The sequence below is a fragment of the Xiphophorus couchianus genome, chromosome 10 (genome assembly GCF_001444195.1).
Source record: "Xiphophorus couchianus chromosome 10, X_couchianus-1.0, whole genome shotgun sequence".
NCBI lineage: Eukaryota > Metazoa > Chordata > Actinopteri > Cyprinodontiformes > Poeciliidae > Xiphophorus > Xiphophorus couchianus.
This window is the reverse complement of record NC_040237.1, coordinates 1,831,470-1,849,627: the sequence shown is the minus strand read 5'-3', so window position 1 is coordinate 1,849,627 and position 18,158 is coordinate 1,831,470. Positions and strand designations below refer to the sequence as shown.

The 18,158-nt window shown below is 38.0% G+C and overlaps 2 protein-coding genes across 10 annotated transcripts in view; one reads left to right on the top strand and one right to left on the bottom strand.

The window, feature by feature from the left end:
* Window positions 1-18,158, bottom strand: part of afap1l2 (actin filament associated protein 1-like 2) — a 57,524-nt gene that overhangs the window by 25,794 nt on the left and 13,572 nt on the right. For 4 of the 9 annotated variants that reach the window (XM_028029619.1, XM_028029624.1, XM_028029626.1 and 1 more), the window contains exons 2-4: window positions 13,517-13,645; window positions 7,528-7,593; window positions 4,221-4,315 (exon numbers count right to left, since the gene is read on the bottom strand). In XM_028029619.1, the coding sequence (XP_027885420.1) occupies window positions 4,221-4,315; window positions 7,528-7,593; window positions 13,517-13,645 (290 nt within the window). The remainder of the gene's footprint in view (window positions 1-4,220; window positions 4,316-7,527; window positions 7,594-13,516; window positions 13,646-18,158) is intronic. The other 5 variants (XM_028029621.1, XM_028029625.1, XM_028029628.1 and 2 more) reach the window with 3 other exon arrangements.
* Window positions 134-3,159, top strand: LOC114152017 (kelch repeat and BTB domain-containing protein 13). The gene has a single exon (XM_028029630.1). It carries the CDS (start codon window positions 1,090-1,092, stop codon window positions 2,599-2,601), a length of 1,512 nt encoding a protein of 503 aa, XP_027885431.1. The 5' UTR covers window positions 134-1,089; the 3' UTR covers window positions 2,602-3,159.

Here is an 18,158-nt window from a genome sequence, read left to right as displayed (position 1 = left end):
AAAACAACAAATACAATGAATAAGGAAGTCTCTGTAAACAAAATTATCTTTCAAAAAGAAGTTGAGACCAAAGCACTAGACTGAATACTTCTATCATTCAGTTTTTGGTAAAATGAGGGAGAAAAGAGAAAAACGATAAGTCAAGTGAATGAAATTTATTGAGTTTTTTTAAATTTATCATGTGATTAATTGATTTATTATTTATTGTGACAGGCCTATTATTGGGAAGATGTATGGAGCTGAAAACAGGACAATCCTGGAAGAAAATTCTCAGAGGCTTGCATGCACTGGATCAGAAGTATGATTATTTAGATTATCCATGTTTAAAATATTCTAGTCAAAGCCCAGACCTAAATCAGACCAAGAATCTTGTGCCAGGACTTGAAAATGACTGTTTACAGACAATATGACTGAGCAAATGGTATACGGTCTGTAATTGTATAGCGGCTGCCATATGCCGGCGCCTCTGGCCACCACCAGCAGGCAAGGCGGTGAAGTGACTTACCAAAGGACACAACAGATGTTGCTCAAGGACACAACGTCAGAGTCGGACAGAGCAGGGATCGAACCAGCAACCCACCAATTATAGAACAAACTCCTACCACCGTCGCCACCAAGTACTTGGATATGTAATTTTAGCAAAAACTGCCTCTACAAAATACTGAGTTGAGTGAAATACAAATGAACGACTCTTGGCAGATTTTAATTTGTTAAAAAAAAAAATCAGTTTTCCTTACTTTTCCACCTTCTAAATAAATCAATAAAATCCCAATACACTTCAGGTGAAGCTTGTGAAAAACATAAAAAAATTCAAAGTGTGTGAATACTTTTTCAAGGCACTGTAGTTCCAAACAGCAACACAACTCACAGTACATGTCAACGGTTTCTCCTTCCTGCCCAATGCCTGCAAGTGACACAGTGGCTATCTATAGCCTAATCTATTTTCAGACCAGGCAGGCAGGACGCAGTTCAGCTCATACTTAAACTCATGTAGTGTTAGAGGGAAAATGGCTGATCTACATTCAGGGCATGCACCAAATAATTACTTGGGACCTGTTTTAGAAAGATGAGGTCTTGGTGTGAACGATCATGGAAGCGCCTGAGAGCCTGGGAATCAGCCAGGATATTAATGCCGAGAATTCAACTGTTGATCTGGAGGAAGCAGAGGCAGACTGGGTGAGAGTGAGAGTGGAGGAAAGCTGGTTCCATCTTAATCGTGGGTTTCTTGTAAGGCACAGCGACTATTTCCGAGCTCTATTTCACTCAGGGATGAAAGAAAGCCAGGAAGAGGAGCTATATCTGAGAGGAGGAGTGCATGCAAGAGGTTTCCTTATTGCGCTTGCTGTCTGCAGGGATGAGAACCCCCCCATCAGGGACCCAGAAGAGCTTGTTGAAGCCGTAGAGTGCGCTGCTTTCCTGCAGATTCCCACTTTGACTCGGCATCTTTGCGACATCATAGACTCGGATAACTGCCTCTTGCTTTACCACGCGGCTTCCGTCTTCGGAGTGCACAGACTGTTTCAGAACGCCTCTCTCTTTCTTTGTGATGCTTTTGATGACCTCAAGGAAGCAGCAGAAAGCACAATTCCTGAAGAGCTGGTCAAATACTCTCAAACGCTCTCCCCTGCTAGTTATATCGCTATAGGGACCCATACGCCATCAATGGAGCTGCTACAGGACTGTTTCAGGGTTGTTTGCTTCCTTGATGAAAAGGAAGGGGAGTGGAAGCATCTGACAAACCTGCCAACTCTTTGCAGTACCTCCAGGGCTGGGGTGGCTGTGCTTGACAATCGGCTGTACATTGTTGGAGGAATTTACGGCTATGGCAAAGACACAGTGGACAGAAGCTTCTGTTACAATCCAGATTCAGGGATATGGATAACTCTTCCAGGCCCACAGCAACCAAGATACGACTTTACACTGCTTGGGCATGAGGGGCGTCTATATGCCATTGGTGGAGAAGCTCAAAAACAGGTAATTTCCACAGCAGAGAAGTACGACGCAGCAAAGGGAGAGTGGACGTTTATCCAACATGCACCCAGACCTGTAGCATCAGCAGCTTGTGCTGTTGCTCGTCAGCGAATGTTTGTTTGCTTCTGGAAACCCCCTGACACTACAGATATTTATGAGTACATGCCTTTAAAAGATAAGTGGAGTCTCACCACCACCATGATCAGACCGCAAAGCTACGGCCACTGTATGGTGGCCCACAGGGACAATTTGTATGTGATGAGGAACGGGCCTTGCGATGACTTCCTGCGCTGCCTGATGGACTGCTACAACATTACGTCTGGTCAGTGGACTGCCATGCCCGGACATTACATAAACAGCAAAGGGGCGCTGTTCACTGCGGTGACAAGAGGGGACTCTGCGTTCACAGTGAAGCACATGTTGACTCTTGAATACACCATCACGGCAAATGGATGGAAACCCCACAGACAGATGAAGGGATTCCCAAAGAGTGGTTCACTATGGACTTGTCTACTTAGACTCCCCAAGACCGGACCAGTTACACCAGAACTGGATGTGGATGAGAGACAAAGAGAAATTGCTTTGCCAGACATTTCAGAAAGATTTGTGGATGCTGTACAACAGATGTGAAGTTACTCCAACTGTGCTAGAATGATTAAAAGTCTAAGAGATTAAAAATATTGGAATACTTCTGGACATTTTTAACAGATAAATGCTCTTCACACATTTACTTACTCACATACACATAAAGATGTGCTGACACTAAGGTTTTGCTCTGATTAGCAACAGCTGCTTCTGTGGTTTAGATCAGGAAAAGCCGCTGTGTCTGTAAAGTTCAAAGGGGTTGATGGGATGTTTTAAGCCTCTCATTCTCTGCCATTTTCCTGAAGTCACACTGGGACAATTCAGGAACCAGTAATTTCCCGGTCAACACAAAGGCCTACCACTCACACACTCCTGAGCAATTGCTGCTTCAGTGTGCGGTCGCTTGTTTCTGTGACTTATGGGCTTGTAAACAGTGTAGGATTTTTTTTCCTTGCTTGTTTCAGTTAAATAAAAGCAAATATTAGGTTTGCATTATATTAGTGAAAGTAATGTCTATTATTACAATGCCTTGCAAGACTATTTACAGACCTTGAATGTTGTTACTGCTTGTAAAGTTACAATAAAAATTACTGAATAACTCAAGTGGAGGAAAAATTACACTTCATTTTCAAATTTAAAACATACATCTATAGTGCAGAAGGTATTTGAGATAATTGCCAGATGACTTCATTGATGGATAAACCAACCATAGACCTAAACTGATAGACTGATTAATGGGAGCAATAATCAAATAAGCAGCTAAAAGGCCAGTGGTAAGAATTTGTTGACAGGACAACTATTAGTCATACAGTACAACAGTTGGGCCTTAATGGAGAAATAACAATCAAAGACACAACATGTGGAAGAAAATACTATGGTCAGTCTGAACCAAAACGCATATGAGTCACTATGCATTTCCCAAGCTGAAACATTGTGGTGACTACATCATATGTGTGGGAATTGCCTAGTTAAAGTCCAGATCTCAATCTAACTGAGAATCTGACACGAGTTGAAACTCTGTTCACTGACAATCTTCCTCTACTATTGAATTCAGTTGATCAAAACTGCCAAATGTACAAGAGAATTCATTGTTTCCATTATATTCTTATATTGTGTGTGTCTCTCTCTCTCTTTCTATACATATATATATATATATATCATAACAAACCAGAAAATTTGTTGTTATATATACGTAGATATATATACAATAACAAACTTTCTGGTTAGTATCCATATGACTGAGTTTGAGCTATTTTGCAAAGATAAACTGAAACAAACATCAAACTCTGAATTTGCACACACAGAAGACAACGCACCAAATTGCAAAAGACTTATTTGTAATACTTTTTTTTTTTAAATCCTTTTTTATTCATTTTATAATTACGCACTGGTTTTGTTATTCTACTCCTAATAAATGGCAACAAAATATAAGGAAGTTTGTAGTTTTAATGTTAAGACGATTCAAGGAGTGTGTAAAACTTTTGCAAGACTGAACTATAAGTGTCACTGAACTCATTTTTCAAACCTGAGAATTTCATGATTTTCACCGAACCTTCCCTCTGATTTAAATTCAGTTTCTGGATGGCAGTGTTATCTGCTAAATTTAAAACCTCCTAATTCTTTGCTTTACTTTGATGGAACGGGAACAGCCGGCAATAACTCACTGTTCTGGGTGGTGGTAGGTCAGGAAGGCTCTTCTGTGGCACTGGGACAAATTTTGCTGCTTTTCCATTGACAAGGGCGTCCAAATGGTCATCTGCTACACAGATGCACAGAAGGGAGAAAAAAAAAAGATTAGTACGTATAATCTCAAATTTTGTGCTTATATTGATTATTTTAATTTTAAAAACCTGTGGGAAATCAAATAACTTGAGCATTATGCAAATGTAGACTCAGTATACTTTTTATCAAGCACTCAATCTCCAGATGTTTCACTACTCTCCTATGAACTAATGCTTTCTGGGAGTCCTTTGAGAACAGAACCTTCTTTGTTCAATCACAGATACAGAATAAAAAAGCCATATGTAGAATCATTTTGCATGATCGGATCAATTGCACTACCAGAAAACTGTTCAGAAGTACTGAGATCGACTGGTGATTAGCCCTTCCAACTTGCTACTCTATTGAACCTCTAAGCTTTATAAAAAAAAGAGAATATGGCCAGAGCTTAAATTAATGCTGTAAATATCTTTATGATATAGTTTATAGTTAATATAAGGTTGCAGTCTACATCTGAGATGACAATATGTGAGGCTATGCTATTTTTACAGCTTGATTACAGCTATTTCTTTCATTTATAAAGTAATTCATGCCTTTACAAGTAGACGCCCCCTATTGGTGGCTGTAGGACATAGCAATATAACCCCTCGCCAACTCAGCATAAGCAGCAACTAATGTTATTGAAAAGAAAAGAATAAAATAACTGCAAAAACCTGATCTTCATTCACTCCATATATGAAAAAGCTAGCAGGAACACTGCAGCACAGCTATCTGAAATAGGAAGTTAGAAAAGAAGTAATCTAACATGCCCTTCAGCTGTAGTTTTTAAAGTTGCATATTTTTGCCATGTGGAATCTATTTTAAGTGGACAATTATTGTAGTAAATGTGTTCATTAAATTTCAATATTAATGAGAACTTTCACTAATAACTTTGGTTTGATGTTGATAAATAATAGCCTCAATGATTACAGTTTCTAACACTGCAGGAATTTATGAGAAGCTACAGCCATCTCAAAGTGTGACTGGCACATCGACAGGAAGTCATTCACTTTACACTTTATTGGGTACGTCTTCGAGTAAAAATTTGTAATCCTCTTTTGTCTTAATTGTTTTTGCCGTTGATTAAACAATATGGACACATTCCTCAGGGATTTTGGAATATTCTGACATGCAGCAATAATTAGGTGGGTTGTAGTGTTTGAATTAATGACGGAAATACAATTTAATGGCCACCAATAGCTTGAAGTTTTGACACGAAGCACGATGAATCCTTACTTTTATGTTTTTCACAACAAATTTTGAGCCTAGCATCTGAATGTTGCCCGGTCCATCGGATCAGAAAATGTTTTTCCTATTTCTTGTTGTCTAAGTTCAGTGAGCCTGTGTCAATTGTAGCCTCAGTTTCCAGTTATTAGTCTACATGAGTGGTACTCGGAATAATGTTCTGCTGCTGTAGCCTCTCTACTTCAAGGTTCAACATGTCATATGTTCAATTTAGAGATGGTATTTTGCATTCCTTGGTTGTAATGAAAGGGTGTTTGAGATACAGTTGCCATCTTATTATCTTAAACCAGTCTGCCATTCTCCTCTGACATCAATAGTTGAGGTTCAAAGACGCCAAGTTAAGTTGCATTACTTACTGCCCCTAGAAGAAGGTGCTTAGCCCCTTCCTTTATCATAGGCATTTGAAGATTTTTAGATCAAAACACGTGTCTGCTGATTATGAACGCGCTATTCTCACATCTCAGCGTGCCATCAGTTCTGTAAAAGAAAACTTGTGGCTTTTCTAGTGAATATAAGTGTTAAATCTGCTTCTTTCTCAAACCACATTCTTCGTCACCGTCCAAACAAAACAGGTCCGTCTCAGATGGTGAAGAGACTTCGAAGAAACAGACAGGAAATGGTGCGTGGGAGGAGGACGGGTGAGGGGGCGCCTCTGCTTGCAGCAGCTTATCTTTTCTGTTATTCATTTGACTCTAAATCAAGCTTGAGAAGTGATAATGCTATGTTTGTGTGCACTGTTTAGACCAAACAACAACACACAAACAATACAAGTAAGAGTCCTTTAGGTGACAACTTTTATTTTAAAGCTTCATCACAAACATTCCTTTTAAAGTAAACCATTAAACAAGATAAATTTGATAAAGTAAGGTCAAAAAACAAAAAGATAAGTGATGTGAACCCTGAACGACACACTATAATACTGTTTCTTAAACAGTGCTGTGAAAAATTGCGGCAATTCTTTTTAAATTTATTTTTTTACTTTTTTTATGTCACACTTTACTATTTTATATTTAATATTTTGAACACTTTAGAAGTGATTTTACTGGTGTGGTTTGGTCACAAACTGATTCTCCTCCAGAATTTTCTGCTAGAGTTTTCAGCAAGTCGTCCAGACAGAATATTGTCCCAAAAGTCTTGGAGATCATTAAGAGGTTTTATTTATTAATTAATTTTTTGTGGTCACTCATGGGTCTGGCTCTTGAACTCTCAGTAGCTTTCTTATCGTTGAATCATTAACATTAAGCTTAAGATAGGCAAATGACAATAGCAGAACTTTAGATGTTGTAGGTACTTTTGTGACCCCCTGGATGAGTCGCTGATATACTTGGAAGTAACTTTGGAAGACCAGAAATTCCTGAGAAGGTTCACCAGTGATTCATGTGTTTTGGAAAATAGCACTTTGTGGTTTGGAGTAGTACCAAAGCCTTACAAATGCCTTGTGCACATCTCCAGCTTGACAGATTTCAGTTTGCTTCTTATCGGTTCTGTAATTTCTTTAGCTCAGGGCATGATGAGTCAGTTTAATGTGATGAAGCCTACTTCATGTTGTCAGAAAGGTTTTACTGAAGTGATTTCCTGCATCTACAGGTCAGTAAAGTGTGGCAAATAAATAACAGCATTCCAAAAAAGTTGCTTTATCACAGTTAATTTCATAAGTTTACATTTACCTTTTCACACCGTTCTATTTGAAGAACTAAAATCCTCATTTGAATACTCTACCTTGTATTTACTCTTGAATTTATTAACTGATTGTTATGATTATCTGAAACATTTAAATGGTGTGTACTTTATGGCTTCACCACTTCCTCACAAGTCTGCATAAATAACTATCATTTTTCTGTGCTTTACAATGCAATCGTTTTATATGTTGCAAAGTCCTGCTCATTTTCTCAATGAAAATAAAAATAACATTGAATTTTTCCCAGTGACTTGTCACATTTTAGCAACAAAACACTTCACATCTCTTACCTTTGTCATTTTTGTCTTTTCCAGAAACAACCACTTTGTTCATGTAGATGTATTCCTCATCACCACCTGCGTAAAACAACAACAACGACAAAAAGCGGTTAACAGTTTCACAGGTGGAAAGATCATCTCAGACCACGCGAGTTTCCAACCAAACAAAAACATGAGCAGTTTAATGTAAGGAACATTGTCAAGACAAACAGACGGGGGAAAAAAAACAAGAACCGGAAAAATAAGGTCACTGTTCAGATAAAAAATAAGTTGTTCCACATGTCAGAATACTTAAAGCAAGACCCAACAATAAAAACAAAAATATCTGTACAGTTTTGGGCCATTTATTCCTAGTTATTGTACTCCATGCCGGTTTTAAAGACAAGTCAAAGTTAAACATTTGGTTTGACAGATTAAGACCCAGATTAATGTAAGCATATTTGCTCAGCGCTTTCCTTAAAACCCTGATATCCGGATTTCACAGGGAAAAGTCCCCAACATTCAGTAAGCTACGCAAGTCTGGCAAACACGTTCCAACATAGGATGTCTGGATCCGGTGCACAATTTCTTTAACTAAACTATTCATAGACATAAAAACGAGTGAAGTAAGTGTTTTTTTCTAAATATGTGAACATTTCAAGTGAAAAGACAACAGAACATTTCAGGCAATCAAGACAAACTGGTCTGGTTCTGAATGTCTATGTTTTAAAGTAACTGTATCAGACATCTAGGTTACTGTGTCACTGAAAACATTAAAACATCTCTAAAAAGTGTTCCACACGTTCAGTTTGTAGCTGCATGGTAATAATGTAAGCTAAAAACAGAACTTTTATGGTGTTTTCTCTGTATCTGTAGCGCTTTAGGCTAGCATCATCACCAGGTTTTTGGCTCTTGTTTGGGTTCATTTGCACATTTTGGACCAAAACACGTTCCTCTCTGGGACACAGAACCCGTCTCCTTCCTGAGTGATATGATGTTTGGACATTTCCATCAAGTCTAAACTTCCATTTAATTGTTTTAACACATGAACGTGGCATCTTGGGGCGTGTTGTGGTGGCGCAGGGGGTTAGCACGCCCCACATTTGGAGGCCTTAGACCCGTGGACATCGCGGGTTTGACTCCCGGTCCCGACGACCTTTGCCGCATGTCCTCCTTCAAAAATGGTGCCGGCTCAGCTGGCTGCCTGCAGACGCAGCTCCCGTTGTGTGTGTGTTAATCTGTGTATAAAAATTCTTGCTGTAACTGCGAAATAATTTCCCTGCTGGGATGAATAAAGTAATTCTTCTTCTTCTTCTTCTTCTTCTTCTTCTTCAAGCATCCAGAAATGGTTCCCAAGGATGAGCCAGACCTGTGTGGCTCCACAATAGATTCCCAGGCTGATTTCTTTGGACTTTCCCATTCTGTGAAACAAGTGTTGAAGACATGGCTTGCGAATACTTCCATAGGCGTGCCTCGAGACGTTCCCTCGTTATTTAAAGAAAAAGTAATCATTCTGTATGTAAAATTAAAATTTAAGAGACAATAACTATATCTGATCTTCTCTGTCATTATTGTGGCATTAGCTAAATGCATTAATTGGTAATGCATTTAGCATTACCAATTAATGTTGGTAATCTAAGTTGACCTAAAATAAGAGGAGTTTTAGTCTGTGTTTGTAAACCTCTGGTTTCAACTGTATTACAAGATTCTAAGGACAATCTTTGTTTTTTTTTAAGCAACTGTACATTGAGATTCCCTTGCTTCCTTTCCAGTAAATGTGGGAAAATCTAAACTCAGTTTTGTGCTAAATAAACGTTAAGGATGTTTGTCCAAAGTTCAGGATTTAAGAGGGCGCTCCATTCCAACAATCAGACTATTGTGCAGGCAGATGGGATCACTATTGACACCCACTCTTACCGGGGTAAGCATTCATCAAACATTAGTCAGAGACCTCGTCGCTTGCACAGATAGAGATTTGTGCCACTCCCATCTTTGAAGTTTTGAGGATTGTTGACTAATTTTGGAAAGTAACTATTAAACTTGATCTGTTAAAAACACTCATAAAAACAAGTTTGGATTATTTCAAGCAAAGATGAGGCTTGAAGGTGGATTGAATATTAACTTAATATCAACAATGACGTAATGTTTTTTTTCCAATGTATGTAGTTAAATAAGACATTCACTGACAAAATTAGGATTAAGACCTGATTTGTAAATAATGTGCTTATGTGATTTATGTAATATCAATGATGTGATTTGTAAGGAGTTGTTGTATGTAGATCAGAAAGTATAACAAATGGAGCTATGGTGTTATCTGGCAGTTTTAGGAGCCTCCAACAGTCAAAGAATTATAATTAAATTCCCCTTAGTCATATATTTCTTAATCATAATAAATATAATCTCAAGGTAGGTATACACATTACATAGAAATTGAGTTCTATCAAACTGATAGTCCAGTTCAGTTGAAATTATAAAATAGTGCAATCAGCTATCAGTTAGAAAGAACTGGTAAAAAGTAATCCATCCAATAAATCCAAGACATTTTTTTTGCAGTAACTCAAAATCCTTGAGCAAGCATGTGGCGACAGTGGAGAGGAAAAACTCACTTTCTATAGTAGGGGTGCCCAAAGTCGGTCCTCGAGGGCCGGCATCCTGCATGTTTTAGTTCTCTCCCTGGTGGTAGTAACAACCTTTTCAGCATTTCAATGTTCTTCTTAGGCCATTTAAGGCCATCATTTGATCCCGGTGCGTTAAACCAGGGAGAGAACTAGAACATGCAGGATGCCGGCCCTCAAGGACCGACTTTGGGCACCACTGGTCTATAGGAAGAAAAATTCTCAGAATGAACAGCAAATAATATCATCCTCTTCATGAGACTGTCTTGGGAAAGCAGAGTAACTTCAGTCGGAGGCTTCTTCAGATTTACTGGAATACAGACTGCTACAAGAGATCTTTCCTGCCGAAAGCCATGACGATTTACAATAACTCTGAAGAATTAAGGAGTTGCAACAACAGTAAATTTTCCTTTGGGATTAATAAAGTATTTTTTAATTGAATTTGAATTTAATTTGAAATCTGGTTGATTGATTTAATGCAATCGCTAAAAGGCATCAGACATAGAAGATTTCTCTTAGACTGCAGTAGCAGATGTTGATGTAGATTGAGATGGGTTTCATTTTGGGTTTGCGTAGTCCTAATATATATATATACTCATCACTAGACAAGATGTGTACCAAACCTGGTTGGTGATTAAATACTTCTTGTCAGCGAGGGAGTTTAGTTTAATAATCACAACAGAATCATTTTATTAGCATAAAGCAGTCAACGTCATTTTTACTTTGCCATATCAAGATCATGAATGTCTGTGGAAATGTATTGATAAAACTACCTATTAAAAAACTGTTAAAAATATTATAGCTTTCTCTGCATTTGATGTAGTTTGACACATGCAACAATAAGCTGATTTGATTTGACTGATAAAATAATATTTAAGCACACAACTGTTATTTTGAAGTTCTATTTTTTAAGCCGTTGAGAGTCTAGTGGGCCACAAAAATAGCTGTTATGGGCCGAATTGGCCTGCAGGCCTCGAGTTTGACATGTGGTACGTGGATGCCGTGACGTTCTTCAAGTAAAACTGAAAAGCTCAAAACCAGATAAACCAGACACATTAAAGGTCTCCACTAATCTTGCTCTCATTCAGCCTCTATTTAAGCTTTAGTTTAATGCAAAATGTTATAAACTGTGTGGCATTTTAAATAATATCATTTTTTTAAAATGAATACAGGGTAACAAAAATCTGTTTTTTAATCATTGCTGGAATATCTGCAGCAAAGGGTTAACTTGACCTGTATGTGTGCTCTAATAGTGGTTTAGATGATGAAACTTTGTAACAAAGAAATATGTACATGGTGGACGAACTATAAAACGCTCGTAACTTTACCACATAAACGGCCAGAGTAAATGTTCTGTCTTCAACAACAAACCTTGAGGTTGCAGCACAGCGAAGCAAAGCTGGCTATTATAACGTGTTCTGGGAACTGATCACGAAGCTGCAGCCCAGTTGTTGAAGGAAGCTGTTTGGTTGAACTACATATTTGAGCTGAGTAAGATTTTACCCCGAGAGGAAATCAAACAAAACTCCAACCTTGGGGTGAAACTCTCACCAAGCGTCTCCTTTGAAACTGATACCGTGAGGTGAAACCAAACAGCAGCAGAATAAAACGATGTTTTGCCTGTACAGTGAAAACAGGTTTTTAAAGGGAACAGAGTTGAAAGGCTATTTATAAGCTCCTTTGCAAAGGAAGTGAGCATCCCCCAGAGGATAAATGCAGCTTTGGAAAAATGATACAGCCTGGAGCCAGAAGAGGAAGTACAGAGAGAGGAGTCCAAGACCTGAACATGGAAAATCATGACTGCTTGTGTGATTGTTAGAGGGCAAGTCTCTGAGAAAGATCCAGAGCTAAGTTTGACTGGCTTTTTCAACCCAGCGGGGAGAGAAACTGAAAGATATGGCTCCTTAAAACAAAAAGGCCAACAAGAAATCTGATTTATTTTACATCCAATTCCTTTTTGAAGCACAGTAAATAAGTGCAACATAAAATCACATTTTCCCACCAGTAGCTCCACCATTTTCATGCTGAGTTTCAAACCCAGTGAGTAAGAAATATATGTCAACATGCTTTGCATTTATTTAGGAAGAGTTGCAATAGCGATAGCTGTAATAAAAGAGAAAGAAACAATTATTTTGATAGCAAAAGCAGAAAAAAGGCAAATACTACTGCTGCATTCTCCTACCACAAAGTGGGGATTACTCCCATGTACATCTAATTTTAGACTCTGTAAAGAACGGGGCATTTGAAAAGAATCTGAACATCATCATTTATTAGCTAAAAAGAACAATGATGACACCATTATTTGTGATTGTATTAACCAGAAAAATAATTACATTATGCTCTGATTTAATTCTGTAGTGTCCTTAGAAATTAAATGTGATGTTTTCATCAGCTGCAGAAATACACAGATAAAGGTTTGATAAAGATAAAGGTGTAATAACTGAGTTACTGTAATAAATTAACTTTTCAATAATATTCTACTATATTGAGATGCATCGTAAGCTCAGAAAATCTTAACAAGCAAACAGTTTGTGAGTTTTTATTTTTGCTTTGTTAGCTGCTAGCGTTAGCGACCAAGACCAAGTACATTGGATTTATAACTAAAAATCTACACCAATCTAAATTAGTTAAAATATTACTTGGCACACTGTGACTATTTAATCTCATTTTTTCAAATATAATTGAGACCAGACAAAGAACATGTGGGATTCCTCAGGGCAATGTTCTCGGACCACTCGTATCGTAATTTTCTGTTCACCTTGCTTTCTCAAGCTGCTCATACTGATGACTTTTGTGACTTAATCTTCAGAAAAAATTACATATTTGTTGTTGTCATCACCTTTATTTTAAAAAAAATGCTGAAACTTTGAAGCAACTATGCAACACTAAACTGCTATTTTGCACTTGGTTGACTCAAATAGATAAGTTTTTGTTATCTGTTAACAAAAATAGGCCAAGTTTCCCTTCCTCTAAATATTTTTGCTTCCAATATAGCTTTTTTTTTTTTAACTCTTGTGGTAGAACAGACCAGGCTTTTTTTTTTTTTTTAAAACCTTTCATTTCTGTCTTTATTTGGCCCAAAATATATGTAGATTTGTCACAAAAACATCCATTAAGATCAGTTCCTGGATAAGAAGCAAGAAAGGCATCCAGAGGTTTCCATATCGAAACTGATAAAGTCTGACAGTGTTTAGAGGTTTCCTGCATCTATAAGCAATACGGTGGGGATTTTTAGATGCGAGTAAATAGATCTTGAAGTAGATTGTTCTTTTTTTTACCTTTTAAAGTCTGAATTAAAGTCATTAGCTGTTGTTTGACTTATTAGGACTATATAAAACTGTATTTTTGCTATTATTAATGCATAAAGATGTTTGAAAAGCACACTCTGTAATATTTTTTCATCTTACCACCTGAGGTTCTGTAGGACTGCAGAAGATCCGACAGCAATCCCTTCTGGACTGTGGCATTCCCGCTCAGAGTCTCCCTGTCCAGGATGAGCAGGAAGCGGTGAAGCTCCATCAGGAGCTGGTCCAGCACTGAAAAGCCCAGACAGACAGCAGGAATTCAGATTTACAGCAAAAACAAAAACTTCTTTAAACCTTACTGCACATTGATTGGCATGGGAATGTTTGGTCTTGCATCAGTGATTTAAGGACACGTCCATCACTGTTTCCACATTGCACAAGAAAAAGGAACACAATGAGGAAACACATACGTTTCCTGGCAATCATTTAAAGAATATTTCACTTAAAACTGAGATAATTTTTGTTGCTTCTTAAATGTTATGTTTCGTGCCAGAGTTTTACATGGGAGAAACTCTTCTGAGGTTTTCTTCTGGCAGCCATTGATCTCGTTTCTCTCTGTCCGTTTCCATCGACAGTGAAAGTCTGTTTCGAGCTTGTTTAGGGGACTCCAGTAAAAGGTCAAGTTCAGAGAGGGGGAGGAGCCTAGGCCTGTCTGGGTGAAGCCCACACACGTCCTTTAGGGGTCAGCGCTGAGCTCGCTGCCCTCACTAGCTGTGTGCAGGGAGTTCTTTGTATTTCCCTTCACTGTCTCTTGGCTTCATGAATAAGCCCCCTCGCTTCAGTGGGCCTCAGAGCGAGAGAACTTCCTCAGCAAGACAAGAGACATAAGGCGGGTAACAGAGGAGAAGTTTTACTAAAGGACTTTTAGGTATTTGTAAGAAGGAATGTGGTGATTTAAAATTCAAAATGTTAAGTTAACCCCTGCTAAGATGCTGGATTTTTGGAATGGAGCAAAATACACCACAAATAAGGATTTCAAGCAACTTTAGTGAAATATATCCTGTACACTTTAGCTGAGAAAAACAAATAGAAATCTCTTTGGGTGAAACCGGGTTGCCTAAACTAATCTCTAGTATATTAACATCCCACACATGGATATTGACAAGACATATCTTGTCCACAATCTTCTTCAGATGACCACTCACATTCTCTAGGTGAAATCCAGGAGCGCCACTTATTTCTCTTGATTGATTGGCTTTACTCCTAAGAGAGCAGAACTGGACGACCATTGATATTAGTTTCTGCAGTAGTTCCAAGATCATTTCCACTCTGTGTATTAAGTTATATTTGGAATTTTAACTAATAAAATAAGCAATTGTAGGCTTTTTAGAGGGCTTCTCAAGTATTTATAACCCCTACAAATACAAAGTATCCACTGTACTCTTAAGACGTCCACATACTATGTAAGCCGCGCTGACTCTGCCCATTCTCCTGAACATTTTGCACAAATTTCAGCTTTTAATAAAGGATGAAAATGAGCAAATGTCTGGAAGAGAGAGAACAGATGAGCTTTATCTACGTTAAATTACATTCTCTAAAACTGAAGCCATGTGCGAACTAAAGACAGCTTAATAAGTCAGCTAAAAGTGTGAACTTTTTGTTAGCAGTACAGTTTCATGAGTATGTCGTATATATTTTGAAGCAAATGTGGCTTCAAAATTTTGATGCAATTTATTATAGTCTGAAGATGCAACACAAAAGCGTGACATTTCACTAGTAGAGACTCTACTAAATAACTTTACTCAACCAGAAATTGAAAATACAACTCAACTTCTCAAGAACTTGACTTTTCACCCGACATAAAGAAAGAAACCTTTACAAGGACTGAAAGCTGTTCCTGCCTTGTTGAACTCTCTTAAAACAGTCAAATATCTCATTTTAGTGGCTTCTTCCGGCTCAGACTAATCACTAAGCCCAGAGGGGGTTGGGAGTATGTTCATGAACTCTCCTTCCTAAATAAGTACAAGAAGGAATATTTTGAAGAATAAGGCGTCAGATATCAGCAAAATTTTGCCTCTTGGAAATGACAAGACAATTCTTGAAGCTACCAGAAGTAATGTTTCTGGAAAAAAAATTTATTTATGCACACAACAGATTAGTGTGTTGGCAACATGATTGCAAAAGTCTCTATGTGCGATTCTAACTGTTTTTCAGTTAGTGTTTGGCCACCTGACATAAATCTAAACATTTTTCCAGTCTCTCCTCTTTGTGTGTTTGCAGAGATTGACTCAGATGGCCTTTTGCATCCGAGGACCCTGGGAAACGGAGTCAGCTGACAGGACAGGGAGGTCTGCAGCCCGCCTGTCTTCTCTGAGCCTCGGTTTGGCCAGATGCCTGACGCACATGCAGCGAGTGACCGCAGCCTCTCAGCACAAACAGTTCACCCCTGCAGGGAGGCCAAAGGGAACCAGAGAGACCTTCAGAGAGACGGACTACTGCAGGGAGTTTTAGCTGCTGCACCAAATACATGGTAAAACCTCAACAAGTGGGAATTAAATACCAAATTCCTGTTAACGATGAGTGAAATCATACATTTATTTGTGTTTTAGCGACTGTACAGGATGTCAAAGCAGAATTTCTCTTCCGTGTTGCTGCGGTTGGACTTCCTGATTTACTTTAATCCGCATGACCATGCTTTTGTTTACTTTTGTCACACAAATGCCTACTGTAATGGTGATGAGCTTGCAGATTTATAAAATCAATTCAATTTTGTCAGGATTTATTTTAAAGTATGAAGTATTCAATGGCTTCACTTTTAGGTAAGTTTAGCAAAACATCAAATCAGAATCTTTTTGTAATTCCAGAAGGAATTATTCTTATTTTATTGAGCACATTTAACCCCTTATTGTATATTAAATGTTTTGTGCTATATTGGCTGAGTCTGTTTTCAATTAAGTCAGACTCATTACTTCAATCACGCTGCAACCTTAAATGAAAAAGACTATCCTCTTTATCCTCAGGCCAACATTAATGATTACATTATATTCATCATATTAATGATGTAATCATTAATATGATTAAACCCTAGCAGTTAGATTTCCTTACAGCTAATCGCTTCTCAGCAACGACGCTCGTTGTTTGCACGTTATTTGTGTTAAGCAATTAAAACCTGTGGCTAATGAGTATCTATTCACTTTGTTTAATTAAAGCTGGGCACAAAAATAGAAGTAAAACCAATTACCTATGTGAAAATGGTCTTCTCAAAGATGGCCTTTAGTTCAAAAATAGCTCAGGAATTGGACTCGAGGTTTTCCCATCATTCCTTTAATTTGACCATCAGCTGAACAAGGAGGTCTTGTAAGGACGTTAGCTGAATTTCCAGTTTTGAGAGGCTTCAGGTTTTAAATCAAATAAAAGAGGCAAGGCCTCTGATTTTGGAAAGGCAGCTTCCATACCAAATGGAATCACAGACATTCTTTTCAAAGCTTAAATAAACAAACGTATCTGGGGTAAATATATCCTTAATAGAGTCCTGTTAGACTCACAGATGCAGGAAGTGCCATAAAAAGACACAACCTAAGTGGATAGAACATTTCAGCAAAGAAACAAATAATAGAAACAGTAGAATTGGTCTCAAATAATTTTTCATTGTTTGGCTTTACTTATTTTTGTAATTTTGTAACAGAAACTGGGATCATTTTGCAGTTTTTCCTCTTATCCGTACATCATCTCTCAATCTTCTCTCTTCTCAGGCCTACACTTTTCATTACCGTGTACTTCCCTGTGTTGGTACCAAAAAATGAATGGGAATAGAGTCAAATAAAATAATGTAATTCCATAACAACGGCTTCAACTCGATGATGCAAGAGAAGCAGCTGAGATGTAAGATTTCCAGCCTGGAGCAGCTGGTTGAGGTCTGTTTGGGACACTTCCTCGACTCTGTGAATCACAGTCATATTTTGGGATGTGGTGCAGATGTTGGAAACAGTTGCAAATAAGCTTGTGTTCCTTTCTTTGCAGCTGAATGCTGAAGTCAACTTAAAAACACTTTCATAAAAGGTTCTGTTTGCACTTTCCATGCATTTTCTTTATCAGTGAACTCATTTTCCCAGGTACTCCCCCCCCCAAAAAAAATGATAGGACAGTTTCTGTTTACAAATCCCATGACTCACAGTCACAGCAGGCTTTTCAAAAAGGAAACATTCAACACAGTTTGTGGATAACTAAAAGAAATCATGTTATCGAGTGGAAAAAAACTGCCTTTTCTTAATGTTGGCACCAGAAATTACTTTAAAACGGAAGCAGGCTGACTTCATGCAACTGCAAAACAATTTCCTTTTCCAGTTTCGATTCTTATAGAAGCTCTATGTTTAACTCTTATGACCAACTACTGTTATAGCTAGGTTTTATTTTGCACGCAACTCGGTCCTGCGGCTGTATGGCAAGCTGTTTTTGTCACTTTGATTCTGGTTTTAGTTCTAAGATAATTAATTAATACAAAATTAATAAAATCTCCCAATCTAAACTTTGTGTTTTTTTTCACAAGATTAACAGTTAGGACCAGCTAAATATATTTGCAATGTTGCTAAAATAAACAGAATTCGCATTAAAATAAGATGTGAAACCAACAGTGTCGAATGCAGCAAATCACCACACCTTCTAACTGCTGTCGACTGAGGTGTTGACAGCAACACCTCAGTTCGTCTAAATGGGAAGTGGAAACAAGAAGGAGAATTGCAACCAACAGTGACCAAACTTCACATCAAAATGATTGGATGGTAGTGAAGTTTGGACTAACCGGGAC